Below are 23,483 nucleotides of genomic sequence, written 5' to 3' on the forward strand. Positions count from 1 at the left end.
GGCCCCAGCAGCCGGGCTCTGGCAGGGATTTAAAGGGCCTAGGGCTCCCCGGGGTGGCAGGGCTTGGGAGGTGATTTAAAGGGCTTGGGGCTTCGCGGCGGCCAGAGGCCCAGGACCTTTAATTCGTCCCTGAGCCCCAGGGCTCCCAGCTGCCTCAGCAGCTGTAGCTCCGGGGTGATTTAAAGGCCCTGGGGCTCCCAGCCACAGCCAGAGCCCCAGGGCCTTTAAATCTTCAAAGGCCCCGCCTCTTCCGGTTGAGGCCACACCCCACTCAGGACTCGGGCGTACCAGTAAGTCCTTTAAGTTACTTTCACCCCTGCTTACATGGGTCCTCCCTCAAGAGGATGGAGGTTCCCAACTGCAGAAGGAGATGCGGTAACTTACTATGTATTAGCCTGTAGATAAAAGGTAATAATTGGAGATATACCAATCTCCTAGAACTGGAAGGGACCTGGAAAGGTCATCTAGTCCAGCCCCCTGCCTTCACTAGCAGGACCAATTTTTGCCCCAAATCCCCAAGTGGCCTCCTCAAGGATTGAACTCACAACCCTGGGTTTAGCAGGCCAATGCTCAAACCACTGAGCTATCCCTCCCCCACAGATTCAGGGCAGTGGAAGAATCTGAGGGTGCTTGGCTGGCCCCTTTCCCTGCCCCCTTACAATCCATGGAGGTGCTCTGTCTTTGAGTCCCATGGTACAGTTTCAATGGCTCTGAAGTTGGGACAACTGTACCACAATGAAGCAATTCTGTAATGTGATGTGCAGATTTTGAGTGGCAGCTGTGAGTTGTTAGTAGAAGAGGGAACTCTATGCCCTCCATCCATAGTTAAATCAGTGGCTCTTTAAAGCGATTGTTGTAAAAGATAGCCAGCCAAGAGAAAAATCCATTCTTGTTTTCTATTTTGCTCTCTTCTGTTTTCACCTAAAACACATGGCACAGCTACTCCAAACAACATTTGTTTAAACAAAAGTACCTGATAACACTCTTCTTTTTTTTTTAAGCTGCCATCAGCTGGTGACTAATGTGAGTGCTACCATTCATCCATTAATTTCTGTTAAAGAAGGATTTGTCAGGCATTATTATCAATCTAATGGAGCTCATCCTGCTTTCTAACTGGTAGAATATCAGCCAACAAGGAACACAGAACTGCCAGTTTTCCAGTTAAACCATGCAATAGCTTGGAACTTGTTTATTTTTTATGGAGACATGCCCAGCTGCCTGAATGGCATTTGGGTGACTGGCAAAGAGGGGCATTCTTGTGTTACTTAGGTTAGCAACTTATTTCTCCCCACCAAGACCAGCTCTAGGCACCAGCAAACCAAGCACGTGCGATGCTCCCCATGTAAATAAATTGACTCTGACTCAAGAGATAACTGATAGTGGGCACGATAGATAAGGAAGAAAGAGAAGGTAAGACAGAAGACCAATGAGAAAGACATCTGGCAGAACGTGAAGAAGCTGAGCTGGAACATGGGTGACATTGTCCTAAGAAGCATGACAAAGATGGACTATCCTTATAATGTAATGGAAACTAGCAGATGGTAAGAACAACAACTGAGCTACCAGTGATAAAGCTGGAGAGATGGAGTGGGTATCTTCGGAAAACCTTAGTGGTCATACACTATCCAGCTATGCATCTTTTGCTGCAGCACCATGACGAGGGGCTCGCTGCCTTGGAATGAACAGCAGGTGGGTTTGATGATGATTACATGATAATGTCGACAGGCCATGCTCTTTGTATGAGATTGGGTCCCTCTCCTGCATTCACAGAACAGCATGGCAATGACATGAAAACAGGAGGAAAAAAGGAAAAACGACATCTAGCATTTGTTGGTGTCTGCCTTTATTTCTGGCATCAATTTTTGAAAATTTTGAGGCTTGGCTGTAGTACGTAAAATGTATGACAAAAAAAGACATAAGAGAGACAAGGTAGGTGAGATAATATGTTCACCAGCAGAAATTGGTCCAAAAGTAAAAGCTTTTGAGCGTTGTAACTTCCACCAACAGAAGTTGGTTCAATAAAAGATATTATCTCACCTATCTTGTTTGTCATGTGCTGCAAGCAAAAAGGCTACACCACTGCAAGAAACAGACATGAACACAGCAAGCCAGCTGATCTGATCCCATGCTCAGGGCCAGTGGTACACACTGTGCTGGCTGCATTTGACTCCAAGCGTAGGGGGTGCAGAGTAGAATCCCATGGATTGCAGAGGGGTGTGTGTGAGGGGTGGGGGGAAACAGTTTAAAACTGCCCATTTGCCCCAGAGCAGAACAGTGTGGGTTGTACCTAGGGTTGCCAGTTTTGGCTGGACTTATTCCTGGAGGTTTCATCACATGACATAATCTTTAATTAAAGATTAATCTTTAATTCCTGGCGACTCCAGGAATATCCTGGAGGGGTTGGCAATCCTAAATTGTACCCCACATCCCCACCCCATATGACAGCCATGGCATAGAACCATGCAGGCTGCATTTGAATCCAGACCCTAGGTCTGCAGTGTAGAATGATGCAGGCTGCCTTTAAGCCTCAGCACAGGGACTGCGATAGAGGACAAGCTGGGCTAGACGTGTCTCCATGCATACAGGCTGCATCCGACAGTAACGTAGGCGTACAGTGACCGGATAGCAAGTGTGAAAAATCAGGACGGGGTGGGGGAGTAATAGGCGCCTGTATAAGAAACCCCCCCCCCAAATCAGGACTGTCCCTATAAAATCAGGGCATCTGGTCACCCTACCTAGGCTCCATTGAATGGCATGTCCGGAGGTGCCCAGCATAGACCCGTGCAAGCTGCCCCTAAAGACCCCCGCCCAGAACCTAACTAAGGGACGCGTGGAACTGCAGCTGGACCCCAGGTAGTATCACATGGGCTTCAGCTGATCTTCTGTGTGTGGGGGGGGTCACAGCCCAGGGTCTGGGGGCAGTGTCTGACCCAGTGGGGGGGGGGTTGCAATGCAGAGCCAGGAGCCCTGCTCTCTGGCCATGCCCTAGAGTGGGGAGAGCCCATGTAGAGCCCCCCTCCCTGCAGAGCCTGGGGATCACAGGCCCTGCTGCTCCCCCTCCCCCCCAAGCCATGGGAGAAGGGAGGACTGGCAGCAGAGCCCCACCGCGCATGCGCGGCAGGTGCTGCCTTTCCCTCTGCTCCTCCCTGCCCCCACCCTCACCCCGCCGCCTCGTCGTGTCTTCCCGGCGTGCCCCGCGCGCGAGTGGCGTTGACGTCACCGCCGCCCGGTCCCCGCCGCCATTGGAGTCGGAGGGTCTCTCGCTCCATCCCGGCTCGGGGCCAGCGCGGGGACAGGCCGCGGGGCGCGGAGCGAGGGGCGGGCGGGGATGTGAGGAGAAGGGCCGGCAGGGCGAGAAGCGACCGGACCGCCGCCCCGCCCCCCTCCCCTCCCCCGGGGGGCCCCGCCTGAGGAGAGCGACCCCCCCCCCCACGGGGCCCCGCCTTGCACGCCGAGCCGGCCCCTCCCCTCCCCCAGGCCCGGTCCGGAGCGCCCCTCGCCAGGCCCCGGGGACAGGCGCTCCCTCCCCCGCGTTCTCCCCGCGCGCCTCCCCTCCGCGCGGAGGGGCCCGGGCCCTGCCCCTGCCCCGCTCCCTGCTCACCACGGGGGCCCCGTACATGAATGATGTCGGCCACAAGCGTTGACCCTCAGGTAAGTGCGGACGCCCAGCTGGGCCCGGGGCCGAGGGCTTCTCCTCCCGCCCCTCCTCCCCCAGCCCGTGTGCCTGCCCCGCGAGGTCCCTCTCGCCTTCCTGGGGCCCTAGGCACTCCCTTTAACTCTTCCCTCTCCTGATCCGTGGCCATTTCCAGCGAGGGCCAGCCCTTAATAGTAAAATAAAGCTGTTAGCCCCCCCCCTCCCCCCTTCACCTTTCCCCCCCCCCTCTGTGCTCACTTCTCCCCCACAACCCTGTCTGCAATGAGACAAGAGCATTTTCCAAAACTGACTTTCTCCTCTGTCTTTATTTTCCTCTTCACAATCGTGTGCATGGCATCATAGCGACCGAAAGGACAAGATAATAAAGGTAAGGCGAATGCTGGGATTTTTCCACTTGAGTTGTTGTTGCTGAAGGTAGATGAAGCAGGCAGTGATGGGTGAACCAATAGGCATTAGTCTAAACTCTCTGGTGAAATATGGAGCAAAGTGGGTTTTTTTAAAAGGAAACTGATTCCTAAGGGTTTTTTTGCATGCCACTAGTGCCACTGTGTTTTTAAGGTTGTACAGTACTAAGCAGGCTTTCAGTGTTTAATAATAAAAACATTTTTAAGAAAGGCAAATTGTTATAGTTACAAATAGATATACAAATACAGTTTAAGAGATTCATTTACTCAAGTGACAGATTAAAAAGTACCCAAACTTGCTTTACAGTATTTTTCTGCTATATAATTATTGTTCTGTTACTGGACTGGTATTGGCAAATGACAGTTTATAGATTATGACAGGTGGTACATTGGTACAAGTTTTTTCATGAAATAATTTCAGTATTAAGCAAAAAAAAGTTCTTTGATAGTGTGACACGCTTTTGTGTGACCTCAAGCACATTGTCACAAATGAAACTTCAGAAGCAAGTTGGCTTTCAAGTAAATGGCCTGCTTTATAAACTACGTTATGTATGGTACTATGACTGTTACCAAATACATAACTGTTTAATAATAGAAAGGATACTCCCATCAATTTACGTAGGCACATCTTTTCAGTGTTAAGGTTCTTTGAATTTCACTTTATCAGTGTTTCAAACAGCTATAGTCCCAACAAGATCATATTTTTCCCCAGTTTATAATAAACCCTTCTTATTATGCGTCCATTTTCTCTGAAGTGTCTTCCTAACATTAGTTTACACTTGCAGACCTCTTTGAAATCCCCACTTTAGTTTTATTTTTTAGCGTCGTATTTCTTTTTCCTGTCGTAATATTTTTAGTTTAGCCTTCCTGTGACACTCTTGAACTGCTTTCCAATGGCTTAATGTATACAATGTGACTTATGCTTTGAAACAAATGATGAAAATTAAGAATGAAGTGACTTTAATAATTTGTTTATGTAGCATCTTCCAGCTGTGGATTTCAGTGTGATTTACAGATATTATTAATAACTGAGTCTCAAATATCTCTGATTTAGTGAAGTTTTATCTCACTTTTACAGACAAGAAAACCAAGGCTTGCATTTAAAGCTTTTAAATATTATTAGGATGTCAAACACTCAACAGCCAGTATTTTACTGTTCCACCTCTGATATGATTTAACATTACTTTTTAAAGAGGCAGCTCAGCTTTTACAGAAGATACTGTTCTGTCCTCCAGTTCTTCTCACAAGTTCATGTCAAAAGTTGTCTATTTGGTTTTAAGATATTTTATGGGGAAAGTATAAATACTTACGTTTACTAAAATTGCAGGTTCCTCTGACTCTCTGTAACTGTCATTCAGATCAGTTTTGTAAGCAATAGTGACATTTAGAGTGCATGTGGAAGTTCTCATTCTGGTGAAATCTGGCCCCTTTGCCTTCCAGGGGTTATTAACAATGCCACAAGAAGGAAGGGAGCTAACTTATTTTTGTCAAGTTACTCTAGGGTGAGTTTCTTTACTGAAACATTGTCAGACAATGTTATAATATGTTGCAACTTTTTGTTTTAGTACAAAATGGTTCATTGCATCAGAAGGACACAGTTCACGACAACGATTTTGAACCTTACCTTTCTGGACAGTCAAATCAGGTTAGTGCATCTCTGTTAATTTTGGTGGCTTTTTTAAGGGATGTGGAGGGTAGTGTTGCTTGTACAGCAAACACCAGTATGACTTGTTTATACCCCGGGGATAGCTTTAAAATGAAATAGAAAAAGCTATAGTGCCTGAAGTGTTACTGAGTAATGGCATTAGCATTTTAGCTCAGAATACTGGTGGTATTATTATTTATTATTTATATCTAGTTTGTTCACATGTGGAAATGAAGTTATTTAGAAATCCTAGTTTCTGCTGGGCACTTACCAAACGACACATTTCCTGTAAAAGCTGACATAGTTGGCAGCCTGCCAAGGGCCCTTGACTTTCAGTTCTTTAATAAACAAATCACCCATTATTGCAGTCATTGGGGTTCTGCTTCTGTATGACTGGTGGATTGAACCCTTGTGCTGTAAGTGGAAATAAATGGTAAGTGACCACAGTATCATTTGAAACTCTCTTAAAGATGCCATGATGAGGACTGATAGACTTTAAGGCCAGAAGGCACCATCATGATCATCTAATCTGACTTCTGCACATCACAGGCCACAGATCCTCACTCACCAATTCTTGCAGTAGATCCATAATCTCTGGCTGAGTTACTGAAGTCCTCAACTCTTACCTCTTTGCAGAGGCGTATTATCTAGAGATGATAAACGAAAGATGAGCTGCTTGAGGGCATTGTAAAAATAGTGTAAATTATACATATATATGAATCAAACCAAGAGTACAAATTACATTTTGTTAAAAATCCTGAATAACTAAAATTTACTGGGGGGGAGTTGGAAATTTAAAAACAATGTAAATAGAGTACATTTTACTCACATTAATAACTTAATGTGCAAACTTATTTTAAGAAATGTAAATCAAGCTCCAAAAAATTATGCTTAAAAGTTTAAATACCAAAAAAATATAAGAAACTAGCTTTCTCCTATCCTCACTTCTGTGTCACTGAACTCCACACAATTATGCACACTTTTCTTTGTAAAATAGGAGGTCAGATTTGGAATAGTAGTGGTTCTTCCATGTGAAAATTGAGCTACAATATCAAATTGTACTACTTGTAATTTCAAGTGCCTGGGAACACTAGCTAAAATGTATTAGCCCGTTATTGGTAGGTATTGCTGTTGTATAGCATTCCAACACAGAAATGAAGAAACCAGTCCAAATATACAGCCAGTCAGAACATCTGTCATAAGTGATAGACCAAGAAAAATATCTGCAGATACATAATCTGTTCCCAGTTAACACAAAGGGGTTAGCAAAGAGAACTGTGGGAGGGGCTCAAAAAGGTCAAGAATAAATATGTTGAAATAAATGTATCACTACTCACTTCCTTCAGGGTTTCTCTTACACCCTGTGGCATAAAGCCAAACAAAATAGACTGAATGCTTTGTTTAAATGTCTGGTGAAATTCTTTATTCTGCTAGGATTCATGTGGAAACTTTCCACACTGGGTGCTTAGATGGTGACAGTCCAAGGAATTTGGTTAGGGTGTCTCCGAGAACATACATATTTCTGGAACAAAACACCTGTTGATTTCAATCACTTATGGTCAAGGACCCTTCTAGCTAGAGCTATAAAAGGTCTAAGCTGTCACCGAGTGTATGGAGATGGTGCAGATTAGCTAAGAATGAGAGTTAAGTCTACAGAGTTTGAAGTGTTGGTGGTAAAAAACCACTTCCATTTTTGTATTATTGGTGCTTACATTTTTGAAGACATCAAGAATACTGTGGTGTAAAATAAAAGACATTGATGTCAGTGTCAGACAAAATAATGGGTCTCAGAAAATGTCTTCATGTCCTGAGTATTATTCCTTTAGTCCAAGAGGTTTTGAAAATCCAGGCACAAGAAACACTACTGCAGAAAACACAAAACCAGAATTGAATGTTTTTATGTCTTTTAGTGAATGTTCTCAATAGTAAAAAGGCTTAGTGTATCTCTTAATGTTAGAACTCTGTGGATTAATTCTTTACATTGTGATTCACGATGTTGATTTCACTATACTTAGGGGTGCTGTGGGAGGTAGTCACTGGAAGGATGAGTTGTACAGATTACTCCGTTCACTGAATCAGATTTGGTATTCAGCACTAGTATTTTTAGCAAGAAATTTCTGCATAGGTTTCAGAATGAGTTTAGAAAAAGTGATGTTATGGGTGAAGAATTAGAAAATAAGCTTCTACTGGAATCAACTATGTTATTCTGTCAAGCCATAGTTAGGATTCCAAACTTGGAGTCTGTCATTCTCCTTTCAAGAATCTTATAATGGTCTGATCATGAGTAAGAAAGGTGTAGCTGCTATTTGATTCTTGCTTATTTGTGATGGTTCACACTGTGTGCGTCATTGTTTTTTTAATTCTCATGATTTTGCTTAGAATAAATTAGGAAAAATGCTAACCATTATACTTGTCTTGCATTGAACCATTCTTAGTGTCTTATAGTAACTAAAGCCATCAGATTTCAAAAACTGAATGCGTAGAAGCATCTGCCATTAAGATTGACATTTTTGTCCACCTCAGAAATACCCTCTTTTCTTCCTCCCTCTCTTTTAATGACTTAGAGCCATTTTAAAGGGGTAATGTCATCTTAAGTCACATTTATCCACTCTTTTTTACTTGTAATATCTAAGCTTGCTATAACTGAAGTAGACCAGAGAGAAGGAAATTTATTTTCGGTTGTGCTTTGTGCATCTGATGTCACTCCATGTGTAGACATTACTCTTTCCAGTGCATACTCAGTTTCCCCTTTTTTATTTGGTTCTTGGAGCAATTCCAGAAAAGAAAAACTTTTTTTTTTTTTTGGTTGCTTGGTTATAAAAGTGTAAAAACTGACAAGGGAACTCTGAGAAAGGTGTACTGCTTAAAACTATCCAACTTCAACTATGTGGGGGGGGAGTGTTAATTTTTTAAAGTTACCCTTAAATTTTAGTGTAAATGTAAAATATACGTACTTGTAAAATCTCAGTCTATCAAAATAGAAGTGACAGATCAGAAGCAACTCTTTTTTCTCTGATATTGTGTAATTTTTTTTTTTTTTTTTACTTTCCATTTACTGACACACAATATTGTGCTCAGGGTAATTCGTAGTGAGTGTGAAAGGCCATAGAAATACCTATCCTAAGAGTGTCTTCATTCTTTTGGGGGAGAGGAATCAATCTCAATCCTTCCTTACTTTTGTGGCACTAAGTAATTTTCTTAGTGTTTTCAAGGCATACCTTGAATTAAGAGAAGCAAATACACTAGGTTACGTGTGAAAGCCAATTTTAACAAGCAGTCACTCCCTTTTCTCTGTAGTGTATGGAATCTGCTTCCTTATGAAGTCAGCCTCAGCTCATCCTAACCCCCCTCATCCCCACCCCCCAAAAATGCATGTTGTGAAATCCCTGAAATATCAGTTTCTTAACATTTTTGTATGGTTGCAGAAATGAACTTGGATTTGGTTTCCTTTTGGGGGGATGATGTTCTTTCATTTTTTTAAACAGATGTTTGTCTGAAATGAACTTGCTAAGGGTCAAAGGTTCAAGGAAATAGATTTTTTGCTAAAAGTTTAAAAAAATAAAATAAAAATTAACGTTCTTAACCTTCATAAACTAAGGATCTGTTTGGTGTCTGGGAATGCTAATTGCTGCACAACTTGGCTGAGCCCTTTGGCAAGAAATGCTAATACAGTATTTTGCAATCTAATGCTTCTCTCGTCTCCAGTATGTAAAGCATCAGGTACAGAAAAATGTACCTGATTCGAAGAACTTAAGTTTTTGTATACATTGTCTGGGGGAGGAGAAAGGAGGGAAAATATTCTCCTCTTTGAATTTTAACCAGTACCTTACATTCTCATACTACCTCTTCACCTTTCTCTGATCTGCCTTCTTTCTTGCTATCATTTTGCGTTGGCAGTTTTTTGTTTGGCGTATTGTTAAATAAGATGGGTGGCCTCCATTGTCCATGATTTCTATTAAGTGCTGCTTCTACTTTTTTTTTTTTCTATTAACTTTTAATTTGCTGCAGTTGAAGCCCCATCACTGACTTTCAGACCCAAGTGGCTGGGACATGCTATAGCCTGTTGCCATGCCTAGACTTATTTGCAGGAGAGGTAGGTCCACAGCAGGCAACTCCTGGACAAGAGACAAGATAAGACTTTCATCATATTGAATAGTGTTAATTTTAAGCTTTGTTTCTATGTAATTTTTACTAGTAACTTAATCTTAAATTTACTACAGAATATTTTAAATCTTTATTTGTACTTCTGCATTATTATGTGATGGGGAGTGAAGAGAGTGGAAGAAACCAAGAGTCAATTGAACACTTGGTAAGAGAATAGAGGGGAAAACTTGAATGCCTGATCCTAAAAAGCAGCTAAGAGGTGGGGGGAAGGGACACACATGATGAGCTTGTCCCTGGAGCAGCTTTAAAGCAAAAATCTACGTGCTGCTACAAGCCAGTTGATTTTTTTCATAGGATTCTAAAAGATGGTCAGACAGATTTGGGAAAAGCTGGTGGGAGGAGCTCCAAGCTTCTGTAACTGGACTGCTGCGTGGGGCAATGAGACCTTGGTGGAAAAGAGTAACTCTTGAATAAAACCTGAGTGATTTACATATGTCAGATGCAGAATTTGCATATGTCAGATGCAGAATTTGTGTCTATAGGTTTATATCCCTGACGTACTAATAAACTCTGTTTGTAAACTGAAATGCCTTGACACCAGGACTTATTTAAGCAAACCCCCATTCTTATCCAACTTAGCTTTGCTTATGACCTCCTTCTGGTCTCTGACCTAAGTCTTCAGAGGTAGAAGTCCAGGGGACTAATCTTTACGATCTGTTACCACTTCACTAATGTTTTACTTCTTGTTTACAAATACAGAAAAATCACAGTCACAAACTTCTTGTCTGTTAAGAATTATGAAGCCATGGTAGCAACTCCATAGTTAAGATTGTAACCAGCTTTTTATTATATTCTTCACCTTAACAAAATAAAATCACTGTACTTAAAATTTCTTTGGTATAGACTTCTTCCAGAAGATCTTTCTATAATATTTGGCAATCGGGAAAAGGTGACTCTGAAAAATCAGAGGTGTTAATCTACTGTACCAGTTTCCTAACATCTCTAATGTTCTCTATACCTGCTTGGTCTACAAACTCCATATTAACTAATTAGGCTGCTGTGAGGATTGTGGAAACTATAAGCTGAGTTGTCACTTAAAATGCATTCTAACTAACGTTCTGCAGCTGTGCTTGGGGCAGACACCTGTGCCCATGTGGAGCCTCATTGGCTCTAGTCTCTGTAGTTACTTGTGCAACACAACAAGGGTGGATGGAAAACTCTTATTACTCGATGCTTTTACAGATACAAATCCTTGATTTTCAATATTAACCACTTTGACTGTGGATTTTCTCTTTCCAGTTGCCAGATAGGGGTCAAGAAGAGATTTAGGATTTTCCAGAACTATTTTTTCACCCCAGCACACAGCTATTTTTTTAAAATCTACTCTCATTTTGTAACTCCTAAGGATGTTACATATATTGTATGCATTTTTAAATGCTCATGCCAATATATTCAGTCTCATTTACAGTCAAGCTTGAATATTGTCCTATTTTGAAGTCAAGCATTTGTCTTTACACCCCAGATTTCAGTTACTTTAATATCCTCTACATACAGCCTCAAATACTCATCACAGACTATTTAAAATTATAGTACAAACAACAGTCAAATTGGGTCAAGCCAAATTATTTATTCTCCCCCTCCGTGGGTCTGGCATTCAGCCAGTAACATTGTGACTCCAGTGCAGTCACAAATACTAGTCAGATCTTCCTTTTTCCAAAACAAATTTGGAGTTTTAGATATTGCTCATAATTGCAAAAGGTGAGTTGACAAATTAAAAATGTACTTAACATACATCATGCATATAGTGCACAGTATGAGGACAGTGTTCCATTTCCTAGCACTTCCCTACATAAACATAATATTTCTTAAGTTGTACATAAATAAAAATTCTGAAAAGAATGAAGGCTGCACATCATGCAACATATGCAGAGCAATTTTTCACATTCTATAAAATACTTTGTTGTTTTCACATGAACGTTTGGTAGTATGTACTACTTTTTTGTGTAACTTAATAAACTTAAAGACTATATAATGGATGGATTATATAAAACAAAGCCAATAAATAATATATGTCGTGTTATGCAGCAAAACCTGCTTATCTATTCGTTCATCTTTCTCTTGATTTTGGAGTTAAAATCACTAATTTTGTATTTTTCAGAAGTTATGTTAGTACAAACTTGTGTAAATCTTAATATTCAAATAGAATTATCTTCAATCTCGTACAATTTCTAGATCCTATTAATTTCTGAGAGTTGGTCTTGCTGCAATTTTAAAATTGTTTTTCTATAATCATTGCATACTGCTGATGATTAAACACAATATCTTAAACTTTTAGTACAAAGTATTTGGTCATATACTCATAGAACAAATATGTTTCTCAATTACAAGTCTTGAATTTTCATGACAGATGAATTATCTGCAGTGTAATAAGTGAGTTTGAGGTTATGGGGTCAACTAGCATTCATCTGAGAGTGATGGTCACTGTTTAAAAATCTACAGGAAGTGGAGAAGGAGAATGCATCTCTGGTATAGGAATATATAAGATGCAATGACATTAACTTAGACTAAACAGGCCATGGAATAATAAGTTGTGTAACTTGGAGTTTGAAACAGTGGTTACTACTTAACGTCTTTTCTATTTAGTAGTATGCAAATGTAGTCATTTATGAAAAAGTGCATACATCTGAAATTTCTCTTCTTTTCTTTAACAGAATAATAGCTATCCATCAATGACTGATCCCTATTTGTCCAATTATTATCCACCATCTATTGGGTTTCCCTATTCTCTCAGTGAAGCACCGTGGTCTACTGGAGGAGATCCTCCTATCCCATACCTCACCACCTATGGACAGCTCAGTAATGGAGACCATCATTTTATGCATGATGCTGTTTTTGGACAGCCTGGGGGTCTGGGAAATAACATCTACCAACACAGATTTAATTTTTTCCCTGAAAATCCTGCTTTCTCAGCTTGGGGAACAAGTGGATCCCAAGGACAGCAGACTCAAAGTTCAGCTTATGGGAGCAGTTACAGCTACCCACCTAGTTCACTGGGTGGTACTATTGTGGATGGACAAACAGGATTTCATAATGATACTTTGAATAAAGCACCTGGAATGAATAGTATTGAACAGGGAATGGTTGGACTTAAGATTGGTGGAGATGTAACAACTTCTGCTGTGAAAACAGTAGGTTCTGTTGTCAACAGTGCTGGAATGACAGGTGCTCTTCCTGGTAATGGTGGATCCAGTGTAAACTTGCCAGTATCTAAACCAACCTCTTGGGCTGCTATTGCCAGCAAGCCTGCAAAACCACAGCCTAAAATGAAAACAAAAACTGGGCCTGTAATTGGAGGAGCTTTGCCTCCGCCACCTATAAAACATAATATGGACATAGGTACTTGGGATAATAAGGGTCCTGTGGCAAAAGTTCCTGCTCCCCAACAGATCCCATCTCCTCAATCTGTCCCACAGCAACAAATGGTTCAGCCTATTCCAGCTCAACCTCCTCCATTGACCCAGCCACAGTATCAAAATCCTCAGCAACCACCCCAAAACCGCTGGGTGGCTCCCCGCAACAGAAATGCAGCTTTTGGCCAAAGTGGAGGAACTGGTAATGATAGCAACTCAACTGGCAGTACCCAGCCTAACTCTGTCCCAAGTGGTGAATCCCATCCCGTTCTTGAAAAACTGAAAGCTGCTCATAGCTATAACCCGAAAGATTTTGAATGGAATCTTAAAAATGGACGTGTGTTCATAATAAAGAGCTATTCTGAGGATGATATTCATCGTTCCATTAAATATTCTATTTGGTGTAGCACAGAACATGGCAACAAACGCTTGGACAGCGCTTTCCGATCCATGAATAGTAAGGGCCCGGTCTACTTACTGTTCAGTGTTAATGGTAGTGGACATTTCTGTGGAGTAGCAGAAATGAAATCACCTGTGGACTATGGCACTAGTGCTGGCGTCTGGTCTCAGGACAAATGGAAGGGGAAATTTGATGTCAAATGGATCTTTGTGAAGGACGTGCCCAACAACCAGCTCCGACACATCAGGCTGGAGAACAATGACAACAAACCAGTTACAAACTCCCGTGACACACAGGAGGTGCCCTTAGAAAAAGCAAAACAAGTGCTTAAAATTATTGCTACTTACAAGCACACAACCTCCATCTTTGATGACTTTTCCCATTATGAAAAGCGCCAAGAAGAGGAGGAGGTGGTGCGGAAGGTAAACTTGCATTTTTTAGAAAAAAATTAAAAAGACATACTTGGAAAAATGTGAATGCTGCCATGAGAGAGAGTGTGTGTGTGTTGGGGGGAAGCTAAGTAGAGATTACAAATATTTTAGAATGTGTTCAAACATGGTTGTCCTAAGTGCATTTAATACTAAAACAAAAACCTGTGCTTCAGTTCTGTTTGTGGTTTTCATAGTCTCAGGTAAAGTTTGTTTGTTTTTTAAGCCAAGTTAAATATACAAGTAAAATATGTTGCATCCAATTCTACTGGAGCTTGACATTTTATTTTGGGATTGTTCATGGGATACAGAGCCTATGACTGTTTCAAAGTTGACCCAGGTCAGTGGTTGCCATGTAATAGCTCATTGGCTTCTGTGAATGAGAAGGTATCAATCCAGTTCATAGTCAAATATTCTGTCACAACTGGCACCTTTGGTTGTATCTTCAGCAGTGAAGCCAAGATTTGAAAAGTCACTGAATTATTCTCATCCCATTACCTGGCTTCTCCAGAACAAGAGTTGAGGAAAATTACAGTGTGAGGAAGCTTGTATTGCTGCTGCTGTTCGTTGTATCTATTCTGTGGATAAATGAAGGATCTGAGTCCTCAGGACTGTCTTAACACCTTCCAACACTAAAAATCACTGGAATTTTTAGAGTAGGGTGTGGGGAGGTGAGGTGGGGAATCTCCAGACAGAGTCCCACAGTATATAGCCTATTTTTATATGAAAGTGTGATTATGAAAAGATTTAGCTACCTCCTTGACCCTTGCCTCAAGTCCTATGCCAAGTGCAGCTCAGCTGGGCCTAAGAATGGGATCCAAATGTCTAACATCAATGACTCTATATATACACTATGGGCTGACTAAGTAGGAGCTGTTAGAATGTAATGGTTAGCTGACACTTACAATGGTTTGATATTTGATGTTAGTGTTTCAGTGTATAGTTTCTTCTATAGTTCCTCAGAAGTGTAGAAGTTTGCCAATTCAGCTTAGTGCATTTACATGCGCTTCAAAAAAAAATTTAAGCACAGACTTAGATGCAGTGTCCTGAAGTAAAGTGGAAGTTGTAGTAATATGGGGCTTTCCCTTTATCATCCTTTAAGTTGCTTTTAACCAATGGTGGGCAACTTGTGCGCCACACGCAGCCAGTCAAGGTAATGTGCTGGCAGGCTGCGAGACTGTTTGTTTACATTGACCGTACACAGGCACGGCTGCCCACAGCTCCCAGTGGCTGCAGTTCGCCATTCCTGGATAATGGGAGCTGCGGGAAGCATCGGCCAGCGCATCCCTGTGGCCCGTGCCGCTTCCCGCAGCTCCCATTGGCTGGGAGCAGTGAACCGCGGCCAGTGGGAGCTGCAGGCAGCCGTGCCTGCGGACGGTCAGTGTAAACAAACTGTCTCACTGCCTGCCAGCACGTTACCATAACAGGCCGTATGTTGCTCACCACTACTTTATACTGTTTGGGGAGGACATACTCTTACAAATTCAGGGAAATTCAGTTTTAAGGCTTTAATTCAAATTTCAGCACCACTTTTTCAGTCTAGCCATCTTACAGTATATACACATGCAAATTTCAGGCCAATGGTAGCTAGGCCTGATGGAGAAGACCTTCAATTCTCTGAATTAGCTTTTTATGTCCTCTGTGGGATTTTTGGAGCAAAAGCTTTATCCACATCCCTGCAAACTTTCTGCCTGCTGAGAATTGTTTCTTCTCACTTTTCCCCAACCACAGTTAGGAGTCAGGAGATCTGCATTGTGTTCCTTTACCACAGGTGAGATGTGAGATGGCTAAGGCAAATCACTTAGTCTCTCCATGATAATGCTAAGATTTAACACACACAAAAAACAACCCTCCACCTGGAGTGTCTCTTGTGTCAACCACTGAAAGTGGTTTCAGGCCTCTCTTCTTCTCAGTTCAAGAGAAAATATTTAATTCTATGTCAATCCTTGCTAGCTTTATGAATGGGATCACCTCTCTCTTATAATAGCTCTCTTTATAATATTTAACTCTTTTATAATAGCTCAGTATACTGGCACCAGACCATTGAGCTGACCCCACCTCTGCATTACTTTAATGTGGACTTTCATTTTCTGCTTCTATTTAAAATTAAATCTATAAACAAAATGTGCCTATCCAGATACTACTTTCTAATAGGATCAGTTTCTCAACAATTAATGCATGTTTTCTGCCGCACTTAATATTGAGGGAACATTGGGATTCAGTTTAATTACAGATATATTAGACTGATGGTTATATTTTCTAAAGGTATCATTTCTTATATCTGAATAGCTTTCAAAAATGAGCTGTGTATAAGGAATAGGCTGAGAAAGATGACATGATATAGTGAAAAATAATCAGACTATGGCAGTCAATGTAAATTATATTCTGAAAGGAAAGCATCTATTTTTAACCTAAGTGTAAACAAATTTTGGCAGTGCAGTAGCTTGCTGTAAGAGTTTCCTTCTAAAGCATATGCAGAGTCAAAGCACCTGCTATTGAAATTTAACATACTTGAGAACTCTGTCTTAAACAGACCTTCCATTAAAAAGCAAACATTATATACAGGAACTTTTTGCCAATTAAAGTTAATACATATGTGTATGTCAGACTTAACTGTAACGGGTTTTCAGATTGCTGTATCCTTCTATTCGTCGTATTTGGTTTAGCGGTCAAATCATTTGTTTAAAAATGTGTTTATTGTCATCATAATTACATAAAGATAGCCTTTTAAAATCTTATACTATTCAAATATGTATTTTTCTTATTTTGCTGAGAAAATCAATAATTTTATGTAATAAAGCCACTGATATTTTAAGAAATATTAAAAATCCCTTTTAGACAGTTTTGCCTACAAATATGAGCAGTGCTGCTTTAACAGTTTAATCACCAAGGGCATGTGCAGAACATGTTCCTTAGAAGTTAATCATCCCCTTGCTGCTTATTCTCCAACTAAAGTCAGTCTAGTGTGATACTACATCTTACTTTTGTGTTAACTATAACTCGTCAAATGAGGATTATGACCTCAGATGAGGACTAAGTAGCTGTGTAGCACCTCTTTGAGCTCAGAGGGGGTGAGTAGTCTCTTGGTCTGTCCAAGGCCATGATCAAGTGTCTTGATGTTTTTGGTCTTTTGGCCTCGAGATGAAAACCTTGTCTGTGTCTTTGGAACCTTGAGGTAAAAAATATAATCTAGTTGGGTAACATTTACCAGAGTGCAGAAGATTCATCCAGGGTCCTCTGCATCACTTAAGACCTGCATTGTCCTCTGTGGATGAAGGAAAGATGTAATCACACTTGTAGCCCTGTATGCTGCTAAGTCAAGATGGGAGGGAATAATAGAATTATACTAGTGCAGTTCCAATAGCCTAAAACAATGCATATGCTAGAGGAGGGGCATTGGCTGCTGTTCTACCCTGTATAACAAAATACCCAGGGTAGGTTGGACATGGATTCACTCTGGCTTACCACCTCTGAATTTTCTGTTGAAAGCCAGTTTATTCTGGTTTTTGTGCCAAGGGAGGGTTCTAATTTCACCCCAGGTGATCCAAGATCGTACACTGAAAAAGATTAAAACTTCATAACGTGGGCAAATTATCTAAATAGAAGATTTTGTAAATTTACCGTGAGGCATTAATAGTTCATGAATCATCCCCAGTAAATAAGCTTATTTTAAACTACAAAATCTTTCTTCAAAATAAAAAAGCTTGATGTGACATTAGTAAACAAAACAAACTTGTTGTGTATTATGGTTTTTTTGGGTGTATTTTGTTTGGTACAAATTTCGGGCAGAGGTTGGAGGGGCATTTATGTTCTAGGAGATGAAAATGAAACCTTTACAGATATTGTCTTATATTGATGATTATAGCTGGCTTGGCAGTCTAGTAACAACACAGTATGCCAGTATCTTGGGGATCTGAGTTCAGGGGCTCTTATACTTCAGAAGGAGGAGGTCTGAAGTGTGCAGCAGATGATGTGCATTCCACCCCAAGAAGGCAAGGTCATTGTGTATCTCTTAGCTTCCCAGGTGTCCACTTTGGCCTTGTCTAAGCTAGAATTTGGCAGATGTTAGCTGGAACGTGATAACAGCCTAGGGTAGACCAGTTAGTGTGACTATAACATATGTTTAACTGGTAACAAGTTAAAGGCACACTGAGTTGCCTACAATAGGGTGTTAACATGTGCCAGTTATCTTCCAAATCCTAGTCTGGACTTGTTGGATTTACTGAAGGAGCAACAATGACGGGCTCTGGGGGAGCTGCATGCCCATTTTCTTGTTGGAAGACTCACTGGTGTGGAGATTTTCAGGATGGAAAGTGCATGGCATTGGAGTGCATCCTGCTCGCCCCCACCCCCAAATGCTGATAATTACAGTTGCATTTTTAAGACCAGTGCTTATAACATTACATTTCTTGATTTTAATTATGCTGTGGTAGAGGCTTTTTTTTTGTAGTCTACGTTTTAGTGATAGGGAAGAGGAATGCCAAGTAAGATTTAATGGGCTCTCTTTTATTAGCTGTGTGTTCCAACTCTGTCCTTCTCTCTCTTTTCTGTCCTTTCATCTCAACTTAACTTCACTCCACTCCTGCCCCCTTCCTTCACTTGTGTTTTCATCCAGCCTGTCCCCTCCTAACTAAACTTATCCAAAAAAACCCAAAACAAAAAATAGTGAAACTAACATGCTGTTTGCTGCCATCTTATTTCTTCACTTTACTTGTGAGTTATACCCCTGCCCCCACCTTGTGTCTGTCTTGTCTGTTTAGATCAAGGGTATCAATCTTTTTCTTTCTGAGGCCCCCCCCATGCTATAAAAACTCCATGGACCAGCTGTGCCACAACAACTGTTTTTCTGCATATAAAAGCCAGGGCCGGCATTGGGGGAGTAGCAAGGAGGGCAGTTGCCTGGGACCCCATGCCACAGAGGATACCGCAAAGCTAAAGTTGCTCAGGCTTTGGCTTCAGCCATAGGTGGGAGCTTGAGGCCCGGGCTGCAGTCCCATGTGGCAGGGCTTCAGCTTTCTGCCCTGGGCCCTAGCGAGTCTAACGCCAGCTGTGCTTGGCTGACCCCCTGAAACCTACTTGTGGCCCCCCAGGGGGCCCAAGACCCCTGGTTGAGGACCACTAATTTAGCTTATAAAGTCTTCTGGGCAGAAAGTGTCGGCTGCTCTCTATTTGGACAGTCCTGAGCACAATGGGGCCCATTCTTGGTTGTGATTAATAATAATCATAAATAATAATCCCACTGACCCTGGCTTGGTAGAAGGGTTGACAGTTCTGCCTGGGAACAATAAGTTCAAAACTATTATCTAGTTCTTGTATGGAATTAGAGGCCTTTTCTTCATCCCTTTCTGTAATTTTCACTGTCTCTGGCTGGGAAGATAGTTGTCTTTGTTCCCCCAAATTATCCAGCTGACGAACTTTTCTCTCTCAGCTTCTCTGCTTTCATTAAGTCACCTCCACATTTTTAGTCAGGCCAAAGAACAGTAGACTTGTGAGAACTTGTAACTAGCAGCATGGTTCACTGAGAGATGTTGCATAAGCTGTGACGCATCAGTGTGCCTCAACCTGGGCTACAGTCCTCCTTCCTAAAAAGAAGCTCCAGATTAGTCCAGAGGACAGGAAAGGAGCATTGGAGGAAGGGAAATATACACAACAGATTTGTCCTGTTTCACATCACCTTTTGACAACTGGCAAAATCTAAATGGCTCTTTGAAAACCATCTGTCTTCCTTCTCTGCTCTGAAATGTAGGGCTGGAAGCTCAGGGAGTAGCCCATTCTCTGCTCCTGTGGTACTTGACCTCAATAACCTAGGCAGCCTCATCCTGCTAAACCACCAATGGATGCCTTAAGGAGCTTGTAGCTTTTTGAAGGAAACAGATGGGAGAGCAGGATGGATTGATTTTAAAATCACCAATTTTAGTTGTTCAAATCAGCAAACAGAAAACTTTGATTTAAGTAGACTGTTTTAATCCTGTTATGCATTTATGCTTTTTAAGTTATTCTCATTAGTTGGTAATCATAAAAACATGTAGATTTTCAATTAAATATGTTCTTTACATAGTGGTTCTCAAACTAGGTCTGCCGCTTGTTCAGGGAAAAGCCCCTGGTGGGCTGGGCTGGTTTGTGTACCTGCCGCATCTGCAGGTTCGGCCCATCGCAGCTCCCACTGGCCGCGGTCCCCTGCTCCAGGCCAATTGGGGCTGCAGGAACATAAACAGTTATGTAGTTTAGCAATGTTTATTCAGATTCCTAACTTTTACATTTGTTAGAAAATGGTGAATGACACCATTTCTTATTTAGTAGATAATTAGTATTTTACTCATTATTTATGTCAAGTTATATTTGGGTGGGGAATGTATTTGTGTATTTTGAATTGAATTCCAAATTGTTTTTATTAGTTAAACTACCTTAAATGCGATAGAAATCTAAGAAAAAAGTTTAAATGCAAAACGGGGGGAGGGATAGCTCAGTGGTTTGAGCATTCATCTGCTAAACCCAGGGTTGTGAGTTCAATCCTTGAGGGGGCCATTTAGGGACCTGGGGCAAAAATCTGTCTGGGGATTGGTCCTGCTTTGAGCAGGGGATTGGACTAGATGACTTCCTGAGGCCTCTTCCAACCCTGATATTCTATGATTGTGTTGATAAAGCAAATGTATTATACAAAGGAAAGAATAGCTGTAGTTTCTGATCACCATGTCAGTCAAGATTTTAGACCTAGTAGATCTTATCCTCTTAGATCTCTGCTTTTTCAGCTCCCAGTCAGTTTCTCAACTTTGAATGAGCTGGTCATTGAATAGATCTAGTTTAAAAACAAATGAAGAAAATACTCTCTCCGCACCTCCAGATGAGACTGCTGTTGTCAAAAGCTGGTTTAGCACTTTAAGAAACTCTGGTTCCAGTTGCTCAGCTTGCGGCTTACAGTTCAATGGTTTGACTTCATTTAAAACTTTGGCAATAGTAAACACAAACTTCTTGAATATTTTTTGTAGTTTAAATGATTTTAATAAACTATAGTAAATTTAGGCCTTTAATATAGGTTGTCATAATTTAAACTTTAATTTAAAAAATATATACTTACTTTAACTATCCAATTTTATTTTTATCCACCTTGTGTTGGAAGCCAGCAGATGACTAAAACCAACAAAAAAGAAACCTAATTTATTTTTCTTCCCTTTCCTTAGAAGAGAGAGAATAGTTTGGAGACATGGTAGTAAATGTCAGAACAGTGAAGTGGAGAAGGACATCTGCCGTCAAAAGATTGGAGCTTAAAACCACTATCTTGACTTAAGCAGTTCAAGTATAGGTTGGAAAACTTAATAACAATATATAATTATCCTAATAATGCTAGCCCCAAGTCTGAGCCCCCTGATTAAGAACATATCACTTTTGTTACAATTATTATAATTAAGAAACAAACATCACTAGATTGGCAATTGGTAATTCAGCCAACCAATGAGAGCCTGCCTTCTACACTGTTCTAGTTTAAAAAAAATTATCTGCTTTACAAATCCTACAGACTACTTGCATTTTCAATTTTCATTTAATTTAGTCCTTATCAGTTTGTTGTACTTGTATTTTCCACAGCAAAAAAAAAATCATCATAAATGTTCAGGTCTTGTTCAGAAGCAGGTTGTAGCCTGAAGACTAAAACATGTGTTAACCCGGTTACAAATGCAGTTTGGTTTCATTCTCTCTAGTTATCACAAGTTTAAGATTAGAATAGTTCAACATGGTAGGAAGCTCTGTAAATAGCCCTTTACCACCCTGTTTGGAGAAAATGTGGATGGGATCTATGTGAAAAGGCTTAAAATAGAAATGTGTGATTTGAGGTAATTAGTCTGAGTAATTTATGCTAAGGTTACTTGCATTCATTTTAAGCTTATTTTGAAATGTAAGAATCTAATTTTTTAAAAAGTAAAAAACAAAAAAACAAACAGTATCTGCATCCTGCTTGGGAGCTCCATCTTTCATGTCTGTCTGTAGATAATATAAATGCTGATCATAAATGCTACTAAACTCAATTAGTCTATCCAATAGGACTTTTTAACTTCTAAGCCACTTGTTGGGCATGGTGGTTGGACTACTGTTCATCTGAACCAGTCACTCAAATAAAGTCTTGTTAAACTATGGTTCTTAATGCCTTGTATTTTACATTATGCAAATGATTTGCTTTAAGGAATATTAATGGGTACGAGGGGTAAGTTATGAAGATAGGCCCCTCATATTAACAGCTCTTAACATTTTAAACCTGCCTTGTATCTTTGTTTTCATCTAAGTAGAAAATGACACCAGTCCAAGAAAAAAAAAAGTTAAAATATTTGTCACTACAATTTCCCTGAGTTTGTAAAAACAGGGAAAATATAGCAATCCCAACTAACTAGGAAACTAAAGGAAAAAGTCATAAACTAGCAATGTTTAGCTGTTAAGACCCCTAGCTTCTTGGGAAGGTAAAATGGCATTTTGGGCTTTTCATAATAGATATCCACTGCTCTGCTCTTTGGAGCTCTGAATTTTCACCCACATATGCTTTTGCTGTGATATTCTGACAATGTCTTTATTCCAGAGGCAGTTACTGAACAGTCCCTCTGTTTTTCTTGTTTGTTACCACTTGCCCCTGTTTTTGCCTGAACTTCCCTGCATGATCCCTTGGTCGCTACCTCCACTGAAGAATGGAGAGCACAGCTGCTTCTCTTGCTCTCTGAGAGATGTTCTCGCAGACTTGTTGAGATCCTTTCTCTCCACATTTACAGCATTTGGGGCACAAATTAAGTGATTGCCCTTTCTACGGTTGAGCCCTGTCTGGAGTTTTCCTTTAATGTCCCTTGCTCTTTCCTGTTGGTGGTGGTTATCAGAAGCTCAGTGAGACTTCAGTGAACCCGTGGCTTCTACTTACAGAAGAATCATAGAACATTAGGGTTGTAAGAGACCTCAGGAGGTCATCTAGTCCAACCCCCTGCTCAAAGCAGGACCAACACCAACTAAATCATCCCAACCAGGGCTTTATCAAGCTGGGCCTTAATCCTGTATGGATGGAGATTCCACCACCTCCCTAGGTAACCCATTCCAGTGAAATAGTGTTTCCTAATATCAAACCTAGACCTCCCCCACTGCAACTTGAGACCATTGCTCCTTGTTCTGTCATCTGACATCACTGAGAACAGTCGAGCTCCATCCTCTTTGGAACCTCTCTTCAGGTAGTTGAAGGCAAATCCCCCCTCACTCTTCTCTTCTGCAGACTAAACAAGCCCAGTTCCCTCAGCCTCTCCTCGTAAGTCATGTGCCCCAGCCCCCTGATCATTTTCGTTGCCCTCGGCTAGACTCTCTCCAATTTGTCCACATCCTTTCCGTAGTGGGGGGCCGAAAACATACTCCAGATGTGGCCTCACCAGTGCTGAATTGAGGGGAATAATCACTTCCCTTGATCTGCTGGCAATGCTTCT

At 41.1% G+C, this 23,483-nt stretch overlaps 1 protein-coding gene across 3 annotated transcripts in view; it reads left to right on the forward strand.

Annotated features, from left to right (window-relative positions):
- Window positions 1-3,213: 3,213 nt before the first annotated feature.
- The window catches only part of YTHDF1 (YTH N6-methyladenosine RNA binding protein 1), a 42,605-nt gene continuing 22,335 nt past the window's right edge, over window positions 3,214-23,483 (forward strand). For all 3 annotated transcript variants that reach the window (XM_044985631.1, XM_044985630.1, XM_044985632.1), the window contains exons 1-4: window positions 3,214-3,651; window positions 3,998-4,022; window positions 5,625-5,704; window positions 12,520-14,040. In XM_044985631.1, coding sequence (XP_044841566.1) covers window positions 3,622-3,651; window positions 3,998-4,022; window positions 5,625-5,704; window positions 12,520-14,040 — 1,656 coding nt within the window. In that variant the 5' untranslated portion in view covers window positions 3,214-3,621. The remainder of the gene's footprint in view (window positions 3,652-3,997; window positions 4,023-5,624; window positions 5,705-12,519; window positions 14,041-23,483) is intronic.

Source organism: Mauremys mutica, chromosome 13 (genome assembly GCF_020497125.1).
Source record: "Mauremys mutica isolate MM-2020 ecotype Southern chromosome 13, ASM2049712v1, whole genome shotgun sequence".
NCBI lineage: Eukaryota > Metazoa > Chordata > Testudines > Geoemydidae > Mauremys > Mauremys mutica.